This window comes from Ceratotherium simum, chromosome 28, assembly GCF_057802395.1.
Source record: "Ceratotherium simum simum isolate JZ-2026a chromosome 28, ASM5780239v1, whole genome shotgun sequence".
In the NCBI taxonomy this organism is placed as follows: Eukaryota; Metazoa; Chordata; class Mammalia; order Perissodactyla; family Rhinocerotidae; genus Ceratotherium; species Ceratotherium simum.
The window spans coordinates 8,893,549-8,915,614 of record NC_141927.1 but is presented as its reverse complement, the minus strand read 5'-3'; the positions used below and the strand labels follow the sequence as shown (position 1 = coordinate 8,915,614).

General features: G+C 37.0%; 1 protein-coding gene across 1 annotated transcript in view; it reads left to right on the top strand.

Moving 5' to 3' along the window:
* Window positions 1–22,066, top strand: part of ASB5 (ankyrin repeat and SOCS box containing 5) — a 73,557-nt gene that overhangs the window by 19,132 nt on the left and 32,359 nt on the right. The window contains exon 2 of the mRNA XM_087418315.1: window positions 3,148–3,431. Within this exon, the coding sequence (XP_087274441.1) occupies window positions 3,236–3,431 (196 nt within the window). The 5' untranslated portion in view covers window positions 3,148–3,235. The remainder of the gene's footprint in view (window positions 1–3,147; window positions 3,432–22,066) is intronic.

The following is a 22,066-nucleotide window of genomic DNA, read 5'->3' as shown; positions in this document are numbered from 1 at the left end:
GGCCAGACCTAATATCCTTCTCTTTATCCCTGTTCTTTTTGTTCTTAGTCATTTGACCGTCTTGAACACTCAAAGTTTTTAATGTATTAACCCTCAACTACCTGATTCTTTGGCCCCTCTATCTGCTCCCTCTCTATAATTTTTATGGGGGCTACTCACAAACTCTTAGCTTTGAATAATCGAAAACTATTCACCCAGTCATGGAACATTCCCCTTTTCTTTTATTCCCATTTGTTGAGCAAACACAAGATTTCATCTCATTTAATCAGAGCGTATATAGCCTGCCCTACTAATTTAGGTAGCTGATCAAATACAATCTTATACTGGTCTCTTCACTGTGTGTGTGTGAATCTGTGTGACTCTGTCTCCATCTCTGCATGCATAAATCGTGTTTGCTCATTCAGATTGTAACTGCTTAAAAATAGAAAATACGAGTGTTAACTTGAGCATCTATTTTAGTCAGAACTGTTGCTCACAATGAACTTTTATAGGTCACTAAAGCTTTCTGAACCCAACTTTCTTCGTCTTTAAAATGTAAATAATAATTCTAATTCTATCTCACCCCTCTGTGATAGAATAAGATAGTAAATGAGAAGATAGATGTAAAACATGTAGCATATAGTGGACTCGCAATAAATCATTTCTTCCTGTGTTTTTAACTTCTCTCACATCACCCATTCTACTAACACAATTGTTGAGCTCAGTTTTGGTTTGATTGGTGGATGGATGGATTGATTGAAACTAGTAAGATTAGGATGGTTGGGATATACTGGCTAATCAAACAAATCCCTTTACCACATCCTCTCAGCATAGTAAATTATAAAAATATTTACCACATCCTCTCAACATGGTAAATTATAAAAATATTCATCTCAATAAATCACTTAAGTTGCTAATCAATATTTTATTTTTTAAGAAAATGTAATGCCAGGAAAATAGGTACAGAATACTTTTCATGTGTCTTTTAAATATTAATAAAGTTATTGATGGTGTTATTTGGAAGGGTCTATAATGTGAAAAATACATCTAGTTTATTTTTGGTGAGTTCACTTACCGCAAGTTACTTTATTTAGCCTTAATTTTAATTTATTGATTAATAGAATTAGAGGTGGTAAAAGTTACCGAAGGAGAGTATATACCTACACAGAAAATAGAGGTGGGAATTGAGGAACTCATTCAAATAAAACCTGACATCTTGACATAAAATCCTAAATACTGCATGGTCATATTTTTTTACTAGTAGAACTATAGTGATTTAAACTTAATGCCCCAATGATAGCAGCCTTATTGAAATAAAAGTGTTCCTCAACCCAAAAGAATCCAGGTCCCTCATGAGCTGATGTGGAGATAATTATTTATAATAGCATTTACTGGTAAAGGGGAAAGAGTGAAACCTTAGACATTTAGATGTGACTTAGGTGGGTTTTATTTCTGATTCTAAAGCCCTGCCCGAAGTGGAAGTCAGTGCAGTGACTCAGAGCATTGTGATGGCCCAGCTGTCCCCGGGGCATGCCTCTCCAGTGTGTGGTCATGCATCCCCATGCCAGAGGGAGGACTCACAGGAGGGGGATCGTCATGTAATTGTTAACTGACCCCTCTCACCACTGGTGAAAGAGAGGAACATCCAGTTGCTCTGTCTTCAACACTTTGAAGTTAATTTTCGTTGATTCCCAAAGCACGTATGAAATGGCACACTAGGTCCAACTCATAGCCACTCAGTCTAGTTCTCTGCCTGTGAGAACCAGACCAAAGCCCATTTTCATAAAGAGCTCAGTATTTTCTTTCTAATGTATTGACCTACTTTATTTTTCCAGGAGCCACTCAGTCATTGAAGAAAGAAGAAGCCTGTTTTATTTGACACATTATTTTACAGTAATGTCTCCTTTGTCTTAGGAATGTTGCATGCAAGTCAGCCCAATCAGAAAAGATATACAGCATAAAAAGTGAACAGGAAGGCGGATAAGCGCACAACACTTACCAACATGACCAGTCATTGATATGCTCCTTTATTCCAAGAACAGCCACTTCTATTTTCTTACATCTTTGTTATCATTTGTTATTTTGGAGCTTCTCAGGAGAACTGGAAAGCAATACAACAATTAGCAGGCCCCAAACCTGGTCATATAAATGTATAAATAAGCTCCCTGTATAATATGTCATTTTGCTATTTGACATATTATTTTTGGTTTAAGTGCCGAAATATTGCCACCCTACATTATTGTTCTTAATAATTTACTCTATTTCTCTTTTAAAAATTTAGTTTGCCTAAGGATGCCCTTATGGACAGTTGCATTTAATTCATTAATTAAATCAGATTGGGGTTAACAAAGATTATAGACCTAAAAAGTACATTGTTTTGCTTAGTTTTTGATAGTCTACATGAAGCTCTTATGTTGACTTGATAATTCTTTGGATATGCCACCTCCTCAGGAAAGCCTCTTCCCTACCAGGATGGGGCCCTTCCTCATTGTGCTCCCATGATACCCTGTCTTTATCTGATGTCTTGTCTGTTTCCTGCTCCAGACTATGAGACCCCGTGGCAGGGACATTTACATTCTTTGTCTCTCCAGCATCCAGCAAAGTGTTTGACACATAGTAGATACTTAAAAAGTGTTCACTGGGTGAATAAATAGTCTAAAGTTATTACTCTATGGTTTTCCAGTCTATCCATTTATAAAAAAATTTTTTTTTATGACAACAGTGAAAGCATAATTGGCTAATTTGATGAGTAGTCTTTAAGATCATCAAATCATGGACTATTTAATGAGTTAGTTCATGGTCTACAAATAGGACCACTTTAAATACTTCAATTGATGAACTTAATTTTACCTTGCTCTTATGAATATCATTTACAGTAACAACAGAAACCCCATACACAAAATCTTCCAAGTGTTTATGATCATTAGATACCAAAAAAGCAAATAATCTGTATATAAATTTCAATACCTACATTTTGAAATTCAGAGCAGAGGTGGGGTGTCATTTTATACGGAGAACGGAAAGTCAGGAATCTTGCAGTGGGGCACGTGGTGCAGTTGCTTCCATGGAATATTGTCAGACCAATAGGAGTTTGCAGAGAACTTTTATGGACAGTATAAATATTTTGAGCTGGAGGCATCATTACCAGCTGATATTTTCTTTCCTCAGGACCAGCTGTTCAGAGCATCCCGGCCTGGAGCCAGGCACATTTGAGCCTTGGATCTAGCTGAAGGCCAGCGCGGATTGTGGTGCAGCAATGTCGGTGTTAGAAGAAAGCCGACCATTTGCTCAACAGTTATCCAATGTCTACTTTACGATACTTTCACTTTTCTGTTTTAAGCTTTTTGTGAAAATCAGCCTTGCCATCCTCAGTCACTTCTACATTGTGAAAGGCAACCGCAAGGAAGCTGCCAGGATAGCAGCTGAGTTTTATGGAGTAACCCAAGGACAAGGTATGGTTATGGTCACGCTCTCTTGTTTCCAGTTGAGTTTAACTATCGTTTGATCCATAATCCAAGACAATGTTGCATGTTTTTTTTATGGACCACCTCAAAATACTTTGTAAACTTCTCCATTTAGAAAATGTTTATTGACTCGCTTCGTGGCTTCATAAAAAAGAAAATTAGTTTGCTGTGTAAATGTCTGGGTTAATAAAATCAAGGTATCATTGCAAAATAGATTAACAGAAACACACTATTAAATATATTTTTTTCTATTAATAAATATTTTAAAATTTTAAACATTTCACTTGACAAGCCATAGTTTTAGAGGCTTCAATTACTGATCACACTTCAATTGTCCTCTAACAGGTACTTGAATTTTTATGATTTTTAAATCAAATCTTTAGTTATATGTAAAATAATTATTAGAAAGAGAAGATTTGAAGGTTTTGTTTTTCACAACTTTCCTTTTACCAAGATTAATCATTTGATTATAAAATAAAGCACAAGTTGTCAAATATTAAGATTGATGGCATGTGTTTTCCTGATGGAATTGTTGTTGCTTTGAGCAATTTGTAAAAAATTGATTCTAAGAGGATAGGAACATGAATTAACAAATTTTATATGTGTGCGACCAGGTACATCCATCCATGTTTCTTAGAAGAAATTAAAGTGTGAGACCAAATGAGAAACAATAATTTTAACCCCAGACTTTAAAGGTTGTAGAACCATTTACATTCTATTGGATTAATATTCTCTACAATAAAAACAATTCTTATGGTGAGCTTCAAGGTGACATTTTAATTTCTTATGGTCTTTTGATTAATTTCTGGCTTGAAAATCAGCAGGCAAGCATGAATATTTTAGAGCCCAAAGTACCTCTAAAGTAACTTAAATGTTCAGAATCAAAATATACTATCAAATAATTAAAGAATGTAATCCAAAACAAAGCACTTAGAAGAGAAAGCTTGCCTTCTTAAAATCTGTGTTCCTACATTTTTCAGTTTGTGGAATAATTCATGTTAAAATCTAGGTTACTCTGTAGGTACATGGAAAGTTGAGTGAAGGTTAGAAAATCATTTTTGATGTGTGAGGTAGATAGTGACTACATTTTTCCCGAGGAAGATTGTTCTTAGGCAAAGTGAGGAATGTATGTACTCATTCAAAGTGAGGAAAATCTAAAGGCTGGGATGAGAGTCTCACAAGGAAGATGGGCTCTGGAGGACATAGGCAGTATTAATCCTTCTCCCACCAGCTCTGCTTCGGAACAGGTATAACTCTTTAAATGCGACATATCCTGTGTTGGTAAATGGAATATTTTGTTTAAAAAAACAGCAAACGTAGGAAACTAGATTTTAACACAAAAAGCGTATTTCTAGATATAAGACTAAATGGATTATATGATCATAAGATGATAAAAAAATTGCTCTCATGGGCAGCCTACAAGCTCATTACTTCATAGTCAAATCTTGTCTATGTACTATGAGAATTACCATAGGTAAAAATGTGAAATATTGGCTAAAAAATCCACATTTTTTGTAGATTGACAAAGGTTTTCGAGGAATCTATGGAAGCTCCTTTTTGCACATATTTACAAATAATGAGAAACCATCATCCCTCTTTAGCTTGATCTCAGTGAGCTTATGCTGGGAAGTCATGGGAATATATGAAATGGCTTCCATGTTTCTGTCCACTTTTATGAGTCTGTGTTAAGAAATATTAGAATTGTAGGATTATGTCCCAAAGAAGAAAGAAAGAAATCAACACTTACTAATAAAAAACACTTTTCCCAGGAACATAAAGTTTTTAAAAATTTTGTTTTGTTTTTGTTAATGTTAAATCTATTTAACAAAATTCTCCCTTCCAATATCTTGCATTAATCTATATATTAAACAATAGAATATGTTATTATAATTTTTATCCAGTGTAAGCATAATTAGTTTCCAATTTTATTTTAATATTAGGAGAACAATCTAGTACCTTACAAACTCTTTCTTGATCTCCTACCTCTAAGAATTAATTCTTCATTGCCCAGGAAATTATTACTTTCTCCATTTTAACATAACTTTTTCTTTTATTTACTACAATTAAACTGTTTTTATTTTGTTTATATTTTTATACTTAACTAATCAGGCTTAATTATCTTTGTTTAATCTAGCAATTTCCTCCTTCCTAGGAAAGATTATCACCTTCATTCCACTTTGAATTAGGTTTCTCATTCCTAGTTTCAAGACTTAGCCAGACTGTTCCCCAACATTTCTGATGTGGAGTTGCCAAATTCTATGAAATATGAGATGATGTGTGTATTTTCATGTCTTTCATAATCACAGAACACTCTGTTGACAACATTCTGGATGTCCTTCCCATGAGCAGCAGTGCTTTGTTATAAAATAAAAGAAACTGTGTCCTCCTGAATACTATTGCAAATCAGCTCATTGTATTAGACCAATGGAGGGTGGTCTTTTTTAAAGTACTTTCCAGTCAGGCTTGAGACCACAAGACCACATTCTTGTTTTAGTCCACAACAAGAATGTTGAAAAGCTAAATGGTAGCTAGAATAACTCAAGATTATTTCCTTCTTGATCCCTTTGCTATTCCAATAAACCTTACAAATTTGCATTTTCATCTTTTGTACCCAAGACTTTTATCAACTTCACCATCATATTGAAGGGAGCTATTTGTTATGCTTTTCTATATAACTAGCTCCTGTATCCTTCTTGCTGTTAAATGTCCTGATTATAATCTCTATATATCAGAGGTCCAGTCTATTTTTAAAGCTAGCACTATACTTTGAGACTGACAGTGAGATTAACAGGAGTTGAAAGTGTTTTCAACTGTAATATCAAAAGTGTAGAGAGCAAATGAGGATGTGGGGGAGAGCACTGATTTGATGAAACCCTCCAAGGGTCTAGAAGAAGCCATGAACTACTAATATCCCAAGGACACCTCAAGAGGCAGCAGTTCTCTTCTGCTAAGGGTAAAACTTTTCAGTTCTATCTTAGGCTCTGAGGAAAGTTCATTAGTTTTGCCTACTTGGACAGGGCCAGTTCTAAGCACCTGATTTCAGGGCACTGAAGAAACAGCATATAACAAAGCCAAAATGTGTGGTTCCCACCTTTAAGTAGTTTATTCTAATTGAGGAGATAGTATATCTCCATAGAATGCTTTTCAGATACACTAAATACCAAATGAATCTAAAGAATGGAAAGGTCAATTTCAGATTTAGACTTTCAGAGATATCTTTATGGAGGAGGCAGACCTTGAGTTCACCCCAGGAATGAGCAGAGGCTTGGATTTAGGGGTGCACACAGAATATTAAGAGATAGTAGATTTAACTGGAGTAGAAGTTTCATGCAGTAGAAAAATGATAATAATTGGGCACAGATATAAAAGAATTTGAATGGCAGGCCAAGCAATTTGAACTTAACTTTGGAGGAAGTTGGAGTCACTGACAGTTTTTGAGTGAAGGTGGGAAATTGGCAAAGATATGTCTAAAACCCTAATTTTGGGTAGATTTATACAGTAGTGATCTCTGGAATTGGGCAATGGGACAGGTTTGAAGTAGGTACACAAGTTAGGCCCCTGTCCATAGGAAATGAGGACCTAGACTTGTTTGGTGGTGGTGATGTGGATAGAAAAGAAAGAGTGACAATAAGAAATACATAAAAAGAAGAGGAAAAGAAGAATGAATCTGATGATATGTTTAAACAGCACTGGCAAAGAGGAGACGTTATCTTAGGGTAACTGATTGTCTCCCAAAATTAGATATTAGCATATCTAAAGGAAAAATATGTCAGTCAGAAGAGGGATTAATTAGCCACACAGGCGAGTCTGCAGTTCCCAGTCAATGCCGCCCCAGAGAGGTGCACACAGCTGCTTGGTGAGTCTGGTGGGTCCCCTACCTCTAGTGTGAAATATCAGGGTACATCAAGAAGTAGTGGAACTAGAATCTGCAGTCTAGTCTTGCATTTGATTGATTTAATGTATTTCCTTTGCTCTACTTTTTCATCACCAAGGAACCTCCTGATCATGATTTGGCTCTCCATCTAGATCTGTCCACAGAGAGAGAATGTGCTGGCTTGCCCCCAGGAGTGTTGTAGTCCATCTGACATTTGTGGGTCTCATTGTAAATTAATATATTTGATCTTGATGTCGGTCTTCAGTGTTTTGTGCTCTTTGAGTTGTAAGTCCACCTCTGAGATGTGAATTTGCTCCAGCTTTCCTGATAGATCAAGTTTCTGAGCCTGCAGGGCCATGCATCAAATTTTAGACTGTGGAAAATTCATCAAGGTAGTGTCTCTCTGTGAGGCTGCTTGAAAAACAATCTTGTAACACCCTACCTCTTCAGACACTCCTTTCACGGTGAGGACTTCACATAGAATATAGAATGTGTGCAGAATCATCTGTTAGAATATTTGTGCTGTGATTTCATAGATTTGGTTTTAGGGTTGCCATTAAGCATGCATTTTTTTTTTTGACGAGTCTATTGTTAATACTTAGAAAAAGGATACAGTGTAAACACACCACCCCAAGTCAAATGGCAAAAGTATTTGTCATTTTGGAGAATAGTGTAACCTGGATAGGAAAAGCATTCTCCTATAAGAATGACAATTTTATATAATGTAATATCATTTTTCTCCGGCAGTAAAGTCCATCCCAGGTTTAAAAACAACTTTAGGAATTTAACTTTACAGCAGATGCCAGCAATGGCAGCAGCAGTAATATTCATTATACCTATTTCTGAGGAGCAACTTGTTTCATGTGATTTTTGGTGCTGCTGTGTTGATTGCGTCTAAGGTTAGTTATGTTGGGAACGTTTCTCAGAATCTCAGCAGTGAAAATTTTCAAGAGGCAAATCTGTAGGATGACTTCTTTCATGGTGTTCATTATGTAAAGGTATAAAAATACCTTGAGAGTTTTTGGACACATTTTCTATACTTAGGTAGAACTCTACATAAGAATAACTTGAATCAATAGACCTGCTCTTCCTGTGACAAAAGACGTGACATAAAGGTGTTACAAAAATATTTTTTTAAGAGATTTTAATTCTGTTCAAGCTTCACTATTTTTTGGAAATGCTAGAGCACTTTCTTTGAAGAGACCATTACAATAATATGAATTAAAAATGGAATCTGGGAACAAAGTTCCCAGTTTACAAAAGACTTCATCATATTTTAACATATTAATATCTTTCTGCTTCCTCTATATTTGGAGAAATGCATGAATTTTTTGGAATTAAAGAACTTGGCATAGCTGATAGCTTAGGAGGGATCAGTTTTACTAGGAATATCTTCTCATACCTTTATGTTCCTCTCTTCCTTCCTTTATTCTTTAAATTATTTGCTCATTTATTACTTACGATGTTTACTTGTATATCTTCTAAGTCAAAGGCACTGTGCTAGGCATTAAGGATAAAATATACAAACAAACCACAGTGCCTTTCCTAGAGGTGTATATGGTCTAGTGGGAGAGACAGATAGGTAACGAAGGAATTTAAAAGCATAGTAAGTGCTATTTTACAAGGTTAAAGAAGGTGCTATGAGAGCACAGAGGAAAGCATATAGAGATAAGAATAGTTCTGGCTGGGATATGCCGGTTAAATAAAAGCTGTGCTAACAACATACACATTCTCTCCTGTAATCATGCACGTATCCTTATTTATAATGCTCAAGAGCTTCCCAACTCCCCACTTTCACTTGCTATTCACTTTTCACCTCTCAACCGATTATTATTTTTCTAACTCATATATCTCCTGCCTAAATCTTTACCTAGGCTCAGAGGTTTGTTATTAAAAGAATTTATTTTTAGGAAAGAACAAGTATGCTCATTGCTTATTTACTAAGCTTTTTGAAAAATGACAAGTATTTTGGTGAAAAACTTCAAAGTGAATTTTGTATAATTTGATAGGTGAAATCATTATAGTCAACTTTAAATTTTTTATAGAATAAGAACAGTGAAAGAATGAAAACTAGGTCTCGACCTTCAGCTTTCCAATTTACTGTCTCTTTTAGGAGATGGTAAATTATTAAAGTAAGCTATTTTTCTTATTAATTGACATAACTGGTACAGTTTTTAATTTTATTCGGTTCAATTTAATCCAAATACTTGGATACCTACTCTGTTCCTGGTGCAATATTATGTGCTACATGTACATAGATGAATACATACATATACACGTATATATGTAGGTGTATATATATATGTACATATTTGTATGTTTACCACATATGGTATAGGACTTGCTTTTTGAGTAAAAGGAGACTTGGGTGAGTGGAGCCAAAGCTTGCACATGTAAAACAACCAAACAGCAAGCAGGTAGAAATTCATAAGGTGCTAAATTGAAAACAGTTAAGTTCTGCAATGAATGTTCTCCAAGAAAGTCTGTGGGGAGTATCAGACACTTCATAGAGAAGGTGGAATTTAAGATAAAACTTCAAAAGCAGAACATACACGTGGAGATGAAACCAATCTGAATATGAAGAAAAAGAGAAAGTTTAGAATGTAGAACTAAACAAGCCTGGTTCATCTGGGGCAAAGGTTGAAGTATAAATATTAGATAAGGATACATAGCTGAGTGGTTGCTGCCAATGGGAAAAATAAATACACATCTTAAATCATACATCCAAAAGTAAAAAGTTCTACTAAGAGCTTTCTAATGCCTTTACTGGATTCAGCCTACAAAAAAGAGTCATTAGCTAATGATGGGAATAATTACCACCATAACTATTTTACAAAATCCTTGGTGTAATGAGTTCATATATTATTATGTGTCTTTCACGAACTACATCACAGAGAAGATAGAAGCCCTCCTGGACTTTGCATCAGCAGTGCACGGTCTCAGAGTGACTCCATGGCAGTTCCGAGGATTCCTGCAACAATTTTAGCACATGAAGCCCATTTTCTAGCCTGAGGAGAGAGGAAAGTTTATCTCCAGTGACAGACAAACCATGTCATTGAAAGCAAGTGGAGTATTTGGAATGCCTTTTCCTTCAAAACCACCCTCAAAAAGCTTTAAAGAAAGAGTTTCCTTACAGGCTCTGTAGAACTTTTGGCATTTCTTCTTTACCAGCTGCATGAAGAACAAATCATTCACTCTTTCCAGGCTTCTCTCAACAATGCTACAAAGCAGAACATTGGCTTTTTAGACTGGAAATGCCCAAAGAATATCAGGTCAGGGAAAGAGAGGCTAAGCAATCTCATAAATCGTTAAATCGTTAGCACTTCCAGGGGGCCTGTAATTAAACAAGTCCTCTCTATGAAATCTAGGCTGAGGGGGAACATATATTAGAATGACCTTTTTTCTCAATCTAATTATCCATCAGTTACTGTGGGACAGGATTTTAGAAATATGTCCTCTAAATAGATTTAGGAGTTTTCTAGAAGAGCCTCAGGGACTGAGAGGCTAGGGTGGTGTGAGGGGACGGGTTCCCATGTGCCTCCTTCCCCTTTCTAAAGAGAACAGCTATACTTTCATGAATCTTCAGTGGTTGACTTTAAGAGGAATCTTTCTTTAAAGAAAAAGATAAAATAATGTTTAAAACTAAACTGCACCAGTTTATTTAAAATATTATGTAAGTTACCTGCATCCTGACAGAACCTAACCACCCTATAAAATGAGTCAATACTGAATATCCTTTCCTAGGGATTAGAATCACAGTAAACATTTTGGGCCTGTCAGGAATGCACATAACTATGTGAAATGGTGGGAAGGCATCCTCTCTCCATCAGGACAGCTAAAATTTCCATGTCACCATTACCTACTGAGCAAAATAGAAACATTCAGAAATACATACAGTCTTTCCAGAAGGCTTATAGTCTTAAACTATGAGCAGAGTACAAACAAACTGAAATTTAATACTGAAATGCCATTCACATTCTTAAATAGAAACACTGGCTCCTCTCAGTCATCAAGTGTGCAGCTTGATTTAAACGAAAACTGACAATGATACAACTAACGTTAAGGCCCATCCACTGGAAATCTGCTCCTCACCATCATAATGCTGCAAAGTTTCTTGTTAGTTGATTGAGTCAGGTAGGCCTGTCCCAAAGTGCTAAAGGAAGCTATTCTGCTTCTAAAGAGGTCTCAACACAATACAATAGCAGTTAAATAAGGAGCGTGTAAGAAATGATGACTACATGAGTGACTGAACTCCTCAGTAATAACCAAACGCATCTTTGATTAACCACCAAGGAGATTTATGAGCCACTTCTATTTTGCAAAGTCTACCTCATGCACTAGAGAAATGATGATTCCTATCATCCATCGACTGAAAGTAGTAATTTTTTTTCCTGAGGCAGACTGGCCCTGAGCTAACATCTGTTGCCAATCTTCCTCTTTTCTTTTTTGTTTTCGCTTGAGGAAGATTAGCTCTAAGCTAACATCCATGCCAACTTCCTCTATTTTGTATGTGGGTCACCACCACAACATGGCTGACGTGTGGTGTATGTCTGCACCTAGGATCCAAACCTGCGAACCCAGGCTGCCAAAGCAGAGTGCGCCAAACTTTAACCACTGTGCCATGGTGCCAGCCCCATAGGTAGTAAGTAATTTAGGGAATGAAGTGATGCACCAAATGAATTTCTGAAGTTGGCAGCTTTGTGTCTTATTTCCCTCTTGAGTCATGATCCAGAATGGGGAATTAGGAAAAGGAAAAAGTGCTAGTTCCTTTAGAGTTCAAATACACAGAATCATGGATCTATTGCATCTGGGAAAGAATGAAGAGTTCATGGTGACTCTCCAAGAACTAAAATAGAAGCAGCTAAATGAAAATTTGAGCATTTCTCTTTCTCTCCACTCCCTGTAGTTATGATGAAATTGCTCATGTAATAAAATCTAGTATAGGAGCTAAGTTTTATGGCTACTTACCATTACTCAAAGAAATCAACAAAACAGAGTGGTTTGGGTTGGAGAGACTATCTCCTGCATAGTGAATTTTAAGTCCTAAAACAGCACTTGCATGTCTAATTGGTATGACGTGCCAAGAATATGAAAGAAAGGGGAATCTGTTTAAGTAAGCTCAAGATTTAGGGTCCCCTGGAAGTAATGATAATATTTTTTGAAAAAAAATTTTTTTATCTAAGTTAATTGGATTCAATGTTTGAGATTTTTATAATCATTTAAAGCTTAATTCTAAAAAACACACACAAATGACCCCAAACCTGGTTCCACAGCATTGTAGAAAATATTTTTTTTTTAAAGATTTTATTTATTTATTTTTCCCCCCAAAGCCCCAGTAGATAGTTGTATGTCATAGCTGCACATCCTTCCAGTTGCTGTATGTGGGACGCGGCCCCAGCATGGCCGGAGAAGTGGTGCGCGCCCAGGATCCGAACCCGGGCTGCCAGCAGCGGAGCACGTGCACTTAACCGCTAAGCCACGGGGCCGGCCCTGTAGAAAATATTTTGATTATTAAAAGATTTCTGAAAGACAAAGCATTTAACCAGAAGGAGAAACAAGGAAGTTTGTAATTAACCTAAGGCTCATAAGGCAAACATGATTCTTGCCAAATACTTGAATACTGAATTGTAACAGGACTGTAGGGAAAAACTGTTGTTATTCTGGAGAAGGAAATTACAATTTGCTAAGCAAAAAGATACTTGGTCCTTGAAATAACTGCCAATGGTATATAGGGAAAACAATGCTTTGGATATTGAAGAAACTCAGCAAATATTTGTGGAATGAATAAAAGCACTTCAATTAGAGGGAAATGGAGTTTAAAATCACATTGCAGAAAACACTGTGATTTAGCCACACATAAGTGGTTCTATCACGGTTCTAGCACTTTCTAGCTGTGTGATTCTAGGAAAGTTGTTTAAAGTCTGTAGCCCTCAGTTTCTTCATCAGTAAAATGGGGATAAAGATATTGATTTCAGAAGGTTATTATAAAGTTTTATGAGATATAATTTATTGCCACAGTGTTGGGCATATAGTTAAGACTCCATAAATGTTAGCTCTTTATCTTGTACTTTAAAAATTTTCAAAAACACTACAAAACTACCCACAATGTAGTAACACAGAGAAACATCCATCAGAAAAGATGGTGAAATTATAATCAATTGTGTTTGCTAGACAGTTGCTATAAGCATGCGGTACTATTGGGACATATCTCCTCAGCAGGTGTTCTGTCCCCGCATCTCGTTAGCCCTTTAGGTAGATAGTTCCAGAACTTAAGTGGTTGGTTTTAGTTATATGTCAACTTAAGAATAACAAACTGAAGCTCAGAGAGGTTAAGTAAGTTGTCAAATGTTTCGGTTAGTAACTGGAAGAAGTGGAATTTCAACCCAGATCCCACCCGCTCCTGAGCTCTCGTCTCAACCAGTTGTCCCTGCCACTCCAGGTCTTTCCCACTCTGAACAAAACACAATGGCCAAATGGAGCTGCCAGCCCACAAGGTCTCTGTGCCATCCATGTGATTTGTCTACTGGCCCTTTCCGTACAGAATTTTGACTATTTAAAAAGTATTTAAAATACAAAATTTCTCCAAAATACAAGCAAAAATAAGCAGTTCATTTTGCGCCTTTAAGACTCAAGATATTCTTGTCATTCAGATATTTTCTCTGACAGGAAAAAAGCAAGAGCTTCTGAGCCACCACATAGGATGAGAGCAAAGCAGTGCAGAGGGCTTGGCTCATGTGGCTGGACCTAGACAAGGTGCTATGGTGGAAAGGCTACTTCAGAGCCGGGAGTTTTAAAATTACTTGCAGAAATTTCTTGCACGATCATTGTCAATGAAAGTCCTCTTGACAGAAATTCTTTGGACAGAATGTTTTCCTGGGCAAACCTAGTCAAATACCTGGTCATCGATATAAAGTAGGAAAACCTGGGTTTTCTCTAAGGGCATTATGATGGATGTGTAATGGCATGTGACAATGGCGTGTGACAGCACATCTCTGGTTATTGTTTTATAGTGATTGCTGTAGAAAGAGTTGAAGCTGCTTGACCTCCAACAAATCAAAGCACTGGATATTAACTTCCTCTGCCAGACCATCCTTCTGGCCCTTTTCTTTTCTTTTCTCTTAATCCCTGGCAGCTGAAAAAGGAAGACAAAAAACAATAATGACAACACGAACAGGGAAGAGCTGAGTCAGTTAGTTTGCGGATGTGGCTTTTTTCCTTTATTTTCTCTGCTCCTTTCTGCCAGCTGGTCTTTCCAGGAAGCCAGCAAAACACAGTTTGTCATTGGGCATATCTTACAAAAAGCTTTTTTTTTTTTCTTATGAGGAAGGAGAAAAATCAGCCTTTAAAAAAATAAGCAGATTATATCTGGAATTAAGGATGCAGAATTATTTCATAGAATCATTGAATCACCTCAAACTCTGTCAATATTTTAAATTGTCTGGTGCCTAGGCACAGATTTGCAAAATATCCCTCCAAGAGCTTCCAGGAACTCCTGCTCCTTTATCAGGCCTTTGCAAGAGTTATCTGAAAGTGGCTAAGTCTCTGCTTAGAAAATAATAAATCACAAACCGTGATTTTGTCTTCTCTCTTCAGTATGAGACCATTAAACTGTGTATATTACAATCAGGCCACAAAGTGACAATCCAAAGAAGAGGAATGTTAAGGCTGTTAGTCGCAAGGTCTGAGGGGCTAGCTTCCCTGCTTCAGTTTACATGAGTTAAGTGCGAATCTCAGCCTCAAGTCAGAAACAAGGTTTTACTACTGAAAGCTTGGCAGGAATATGACAGTGGACAAAGAACTCTCTCAAAATGGAATATATTATGGTAATAAACTGGAGAGAAGCATTTTTTAGTAAAATAGCAGTATATGACAACCCCCCAAATTTTCAGAAGGTAGCTAACTCTAGCCTACTCTTTAATAGACCTTTTTTGTTTTTTTGTTTTTTTTTGCTGGGAAAGATTCACCCTGAGCTAACATCTGTTGCCAATCTTCCTCTTTTTTTTTCCCTTCCCAAAGCCCCACTACATAGTTGTATATTCGACTTGTAAGTCCTTCTAGTTCTCTATGTGAGCTGCCGCCGCAGCATGGCTACTGACAGACGGGTGATGTGGGGACCAAACCCAGGCAGCTGAAGCGCTGAGAGCGCCGAATTTTAACCACTAGGCCAGCAGGGTTGGCTCTTCAATAGACTCTTAAGGAATAATGCTGCTGATACAATTCTGGCCATTTGTTTTATGAGATGATAGAAATCCAGTTCTGTGTTGTAAATCAGAATTGTAATAGTCTAGCAGAAATGCTATTCTTCAAAACAGCCAAATCATAGGTGCTTTAAGGCTATGTTTAAAACTTGGTCAAGTACCAATCAAATATATGTGTGACAGAATATGTGTGCACTTGTGCTTTATGTTGCATATAAAACAGCTTTTAGTAAATTACTAAATTTTTGTCTTACCATGTAAGCTTGTTAATTAAGAGTCCCTCTGGAAATAAACAATCTATTCATTTTATAAATATAAATTTTTCATATACTACATTTTCTTAAATTGAGGTACATATGTGTGTTGCTTTTCTAGTAAATATTATGTGGTTAATGTTGTAGAAAGAGAAGATGAGAAATGGAAAAAAGTAAATATCCTCTCTGACATAAAGTGAATCCCTCCTTTCTCAAATTCCCTGTAATTGGACTTAATCAAGGTGGTTATCGAGTCTCTTTTGACATTTTCTATTCCTAGCTTTGACTCGACATGACTTACCTCACACTTTCTAATGATGATATGTCATATTTTTATTGTAATTCACAAAGTCTTTCCATCCATGCTATCCCTTTTCATCCTCAGAATTGTCCTCTACAGCGTAGATGGGATTATGCTTCTTTTACCGAGAAGGAAACAGAGGCTTAAAAATGTAGAGGAACTTGCTAGAAGTGATTGATGGAGTGAGAGGAAAGTCAGAAGCTGAGCCCTGGTCCTCTGATGTTGCTCTGACATTGTTCATCCCGACCATTGGTGGGATTTGTCTCTTTGATTTATATTATGAAACAAGCGATGTTCTTTTTCCAGAGCTCTCTCTGTATCGGGCTGTAGTCTATCTTTCATTATTATCTGTAATAATCCTAGTGAGACACGGAATTACTTATCCTTTCTGTGCTGAGCTCTCCCTGTCCGCTTGATGTCCTAAATGAATTCAACATGGACTATCCCACCCAGTCAGAGCATTACCAGCTTGTAAGCCTCGTAAGACAGAGACTCATTTCATCCTCAGAGCTTAGAAAAATGCCCAGCACGTGGCAGGTACTTAGTAAATATTCAAGGAAGGACGGAATAAAGGAAGAAGGAAAAAAGGAAGAGAGAACGCGAGGGGATTCAAACAAACACATGGATTTTATGATCATCTTCAACACAGGGGTTTGCCTCTTCTAATCATGCCTCGCCCAACTGTGTGGCCCCTGAATACACTGAATAAATGTCAATGGAGAGACACTGGGAGTTAATTCTTAAAGAACAAGTGAAGTCAGAAAATCAGTGCTGTCCAGAAATTAAATCTATAATTAATGCCCTCCTCTCCTCCTCCTCAATCAGACTTATTCTCTCTTTTCCCTGATTCCTTTTAACCTCATGAATTGACATTAACTCTGCTCCCCAAGTAAAATAAACCCTTCACATGTTTCTTTTTCACTGGAATCAGTCAATGGCTGTTAATGTATTGAGGTATCTTCTTCATCTCATATTAACTCAGATTGCTCGCCATTTGGTGAGGAATGCTACTCGTTTACCTTTAGATTTCTCATTTTAAGTGAATGCATTTTTATTCTTGATATTTTAAACTTTCCGAGCCAATCTTCAAATATTGTTAAATGTTTGTTCTTTGTTCATTTAAAATCAAAGTGTTGATAGGGTGCTTCAAAACTTGTATAGCAAGCAGAAAGCACTGCAAACAACAGATATGGGAACTATAGCTGACAGGAGGTTGTTTTCTTTTCTTCTCTAAAGCAGATCAGAAAATTGTCAAGTGTTAGAAGGTGTTATAAGAAGGGATTTGTATATCCAAAGAACTTGAAAACACCAATTTGCAAAGGTACATGCACCCCTGTGTTCATTGCAGCGTTATTCACAATAGCCAAGACTTGGAAGCAACCTAAGTGCCCATCAAGGGACGAATGGATAAAGAAGCTGTGGTATATATACACAATGGAATACTACTCAGCCATAAGAAATGATGAAATCCAGCCATTTGTGACAACATGGATGGACATTGAGGGTATAATGCAAAGTGAAATAAGTCAGAGGGAGAAGGTCAAATACCGTATGATTTCCTTCATTAAGTAGTAGATAATAACAACAATAAACAAACACATAGGGACAGAGATTGGATTGGTGGTTACCAGAGGGGAAGGGGGGAGGGAGGAGGGTGAAAGGGATAATTGGGTACATGTGTGTGGTGATGGGTTGTAATTAGTATTTTGGTGGTGAACATGATGTAGTCCATGCAGAAATAGAAGTACAATGATGTACACCTGAAAAAAAAAAAAAATAAATAAATAAATAAATAAAAAGAAGGGATTTGGCTGACGTAAAACTGAGAATCAATACCTGCTGAGAACAATATCTCTGGACATTAGTCCTTTACCTTGCAAGCCACTCTGTATGTTACCCCTGTGCCCCAAATTCTTTAGTAACTCTTTTAGTTAGCACAGTGGTAGGAATCATCCAAATAAATACATTTTTTTTAAATCTTGCTTTTTTTTTTCTTGGTGAGGAAGATTGGCCCTAAACTAACATCTGTAATCTGCCTCTTTTTGCTTGAGGAAGATTGTCCCTGAGCTAACACCTGTGCCAATCTTTCTCTATTTTGTATGCGGGTCCCTGCCACAGCATGGCTTGATGAGTGGTGTAGGTCCGCACCGGTGATCCGAACCCATGAACCTGGGCTGCTGAAGCAGAGTGCATGAACTTAGCCGCTAAGCAACGGGTCCAGGCCTAAAATGTTTTGCTTTTACCTATGCACACAACTGGCTTCTAGATGAGGAATGATGTGTTTCAGTATCAGGAACTCCCTTCTTTGTAGCTGGAGGTAACAAAAGAGAAAGAGAGCAGCAGCCCCCACAGTGTGGGGTAGCCTCTTGTTTGGAGACAGTGGGACAGGGACAGACTGCCCGCAGGACACAAGAGCTGGTCTGCCAAAGCGTCTGTGATGTCGCCTTGGCGTGCAAAGTTGGAGTTGAGGCCAGCACAACTGGGACTCCTGACTTTCTATGCTTTCTGCTCGAAGACCTGCTTCTGCGAGTCTGTTCAGCATAGCAGAAACAGATGTCAGCAGACCTCTCTCTTCAATTTTCTTGAAAAATATTAACATGAAACACCCTAGCTTCTGCCAATGCCTAAACCTTCCATGAGCATGTGGTTAATGGTAATAAAACTATTTGTGGCTAGAACTACGGGGAGGAGAAGGATTATGTGTAAAATTGTTCTTCCATTAAGTCTTTGTCCATGGTGCGTATCAGATTTTCTTCCCAGCAGCTGCTGGCCTCAGACCCGAGAACACAGGTCACTGATTTCAGTCCTTGTATGGATTTGTGGACCTGTTTACATTTCAAGCTGGCAGTTGGTAGAGAACTTGGTGTGAACAAAATGGGTAAAGAGAATGAAAGAATGAGAAAAGTGTCGTTTATGAGAATAGTAAACACTAACCCAGTTCTTAGTTACTTGCCAGGGACTGTTCTAACCACGTACAATTATAAACTCACTTAATCCTTACAGAAACCTTATGATGTAGGTACTCTTGGTTGTTAGATCTGCTTTTGTCTCCCTCGTTTTATATTCACTGGTTCGGATTTGTCTGCCTGTGGTGTTAGGTACAGCGTCGTACATTGGAAGGGGCACAGAAAGGAAGGAGACAAGTGTCGGTTTCAGTCTTGCTTTGCTGGTAATGCTCTGGGTGACTTTGTGGACACCATCTACCCTCTCTCAACTTCACTTTCTTTATCTGCAAAATGAAGGAGTTAGCAAGATTGGTGGGTTTTGAATCTTTTTTTTTTTAAGCCATTGACCTTTTTTGCATGTGTGTGATGATCTCCAAGCTCAATTTGTAAAGGTGACAGAGTGGAGGCTGCCCTGTTTGAAGACAGGGCCCCATGCTTGGCTGGCACACCCTGTGGTAGCTCAAGGGCTCTCTGAAGCCATTCGGAAATCACTAAAGCACTAAAGTAGGAGATATGTAAATCCACTTTTAGCTCTGAAATGCTATGAATCTTTCATGTTATTTTGACTATTGGTGAATCATTTTTGTACCAGAGAAGCCTTAGCACAGAGAACCCAAGTTACTTTTTGTGAATGTATCACACCTATGACCTTACCTGCCCTATTCCAGAACATGGAGAATGTACTCAACTGAACTGCTCGGAACAACTGTGAGTCACCAAATAACATATAATGACAATTATTTTAGAACAGTCTCTGTAGTCTTGCAGACAGATTTTCACTTCTTCGCTTCAAGGATCACCCAAGGTCACTTGAAGCACACTGTTGGTGGTTTTGCTCTCCCACCACGCTGGAGTACTGTTCCATCCACATTTTTTCCCATCCTCCCCACTGTGCACACTTTCAGTACTAAGAGAAACTCCTTAGGTTGCCTTGGGTGCTCTGTTTGTTCACTAGAGGTGAACAGTAACTCCTCTGCATAAATGGGAAAATAACTAAAATCTCCTGTTGCCCTCAGTCATAAAGGAGATATTCAGCAGATTTAGGCAATTAGGGCGAGCAGGGAGGCCCCAGAATACTGCAGCTTAGAATAAAAGACATCAGGGTAAGAGAAGCCAAAGGCTTCCTCTTCTCTTATTGGGGTGTTATGTTTTCTGGTAACCTTCTCCTCTATTTTAAAATCTTTTTGGCTGATCTCTTTTTGTTAATTAGTGTTTTCTTAATCATAAAATAAACTACATCAGGAAAAAATGAACAGAACTCATTTATAGAATTTAATAAAAGAAAGTAAAGCAGAAACTCGTTTCACCACCATCCAAGTCAGGAAATAGAACATTCTTGGAAGCCCAGAAGCCTTTTGGGGATCCCTTTCTGACCACAACACCCTCTCCCTGTCCCCAAAGAGAGGATGACTAACTTTTATAGTAATCATTTTCTTCTTTTCTTTATAGTTCACTCCTGTGAACTTATCCCAAATGGATAAGGTTTGGTTTAGCCTGTTTTTAAATTTTATATAAACTGAATCATTCTCTAAATATTCTTTCATGACTTACTTTTTCCACTGGACAATATAATAAAATGATTTAATTCTTTGTATCTGGAATTCATTCATTTTCACTAGTGTAAATTTCGTTCTCAATCTAGGGCAGTTATGAATGATACTGCTATAAACATCTAGTACTAATAAGTTTATATAGCTCTGGAAGTGGAATTGCCAGGTCATACAGCATGTCTATCTTCAGTTTTTTAGATAATGTCGCACTGTTTTCCAATGTAGTTGTATCTATAGTGAAACCAGCAGTGTATGAGAATTCGTGGTGCTTCCCATTATTGCTAATATTTGGTATTTTCAGTATTCTTAATTTTTGCCAATCTGATGGGCATGTGGAGAAATCTGATGGTTTAATTTTCATTTCCCTGACAAATAATGTCATCTCCATATGTTTATTGTCCATCTGTACTTCCTCTTTTGTAATGTGCCTGCCAAATATTCACTATCTATTCTATTGGGTCATCTGCCCTTTTTTCATTGATTTTTAGAAGTTATTTATATATTCTAAGAATTAGAAAGTGAAAAAAACTAAGAACTACTTACAAATATCTTTTGTGGCTTGACTTTTACTTTTTATGGTTCTTTTTTTAGTGAACAGAAGTTCTTCATTTAAAAACAGTCAAATTAATAAATCTTTTCCATTTACGTTAATACTTTTTGTGTGATTTATTTAAAAAATCCTGCTGTACTTCAAGATAATGAAAGTATTTTTCTGTATTCTCTTCTTAAAGCTTTCCTTTCAAATTATCCACTTGGAACTGGTTTTTTGAATGGTGTAAGTCCATTTTTTTCTAAGTGGATAGCCAATTATAGTCACACCATTTAGTGGAGGGTCAGTCATACATTCTATGATCTATAATCACTGCAGTGCCCCCTCTGTATAAGTGTCTATTCGTATATCTAACATCATAAGTGTCTATTCATGCATGGGTCTGTTTATGGGCTTTCTTATTGGTTACATTTCTCCAGACCTAAACCATACTACACTGATTTCTACAGCTTTAAAATATGTCTTGATACTTGGTAGAGCAAGCCCTCCCACTCTGTTCCATTTTCTCAGTAGTTTTGGCTATTCTTGGTGATTTGAAATTCCATATATCAATTTTAGAAGCAACTTCTATGGTTCATAAAACACCTCTTGGGTTTTTTGTTGGAAGTCATTTAACCTAGCAATCATTTATTTGAGGGAGAACCCACATCTTTGCAATAGTTGGCCTTCCAGTGGATAAACATAATATATTTTCTCATTTATATAGGATTTCTTTAATATCTCTCAGTAATGTTTTATTATTATCCCCTGAGAAGGTCTTACATATTTTTGTTGAATTTATTCCTAGGTACTGAATTGTTTTATCATAAATAGTATCTTGTTAGTTTCTTTTTTCTTCATTTTCCACCTGCACATTGTATGCATAGAGAAATACAACTAATTTTTGTATATTAATTTTATGCCCAGCAATCTTGTTAAACTCTCTTATTAATTCTAATAAGAATCTGTAGG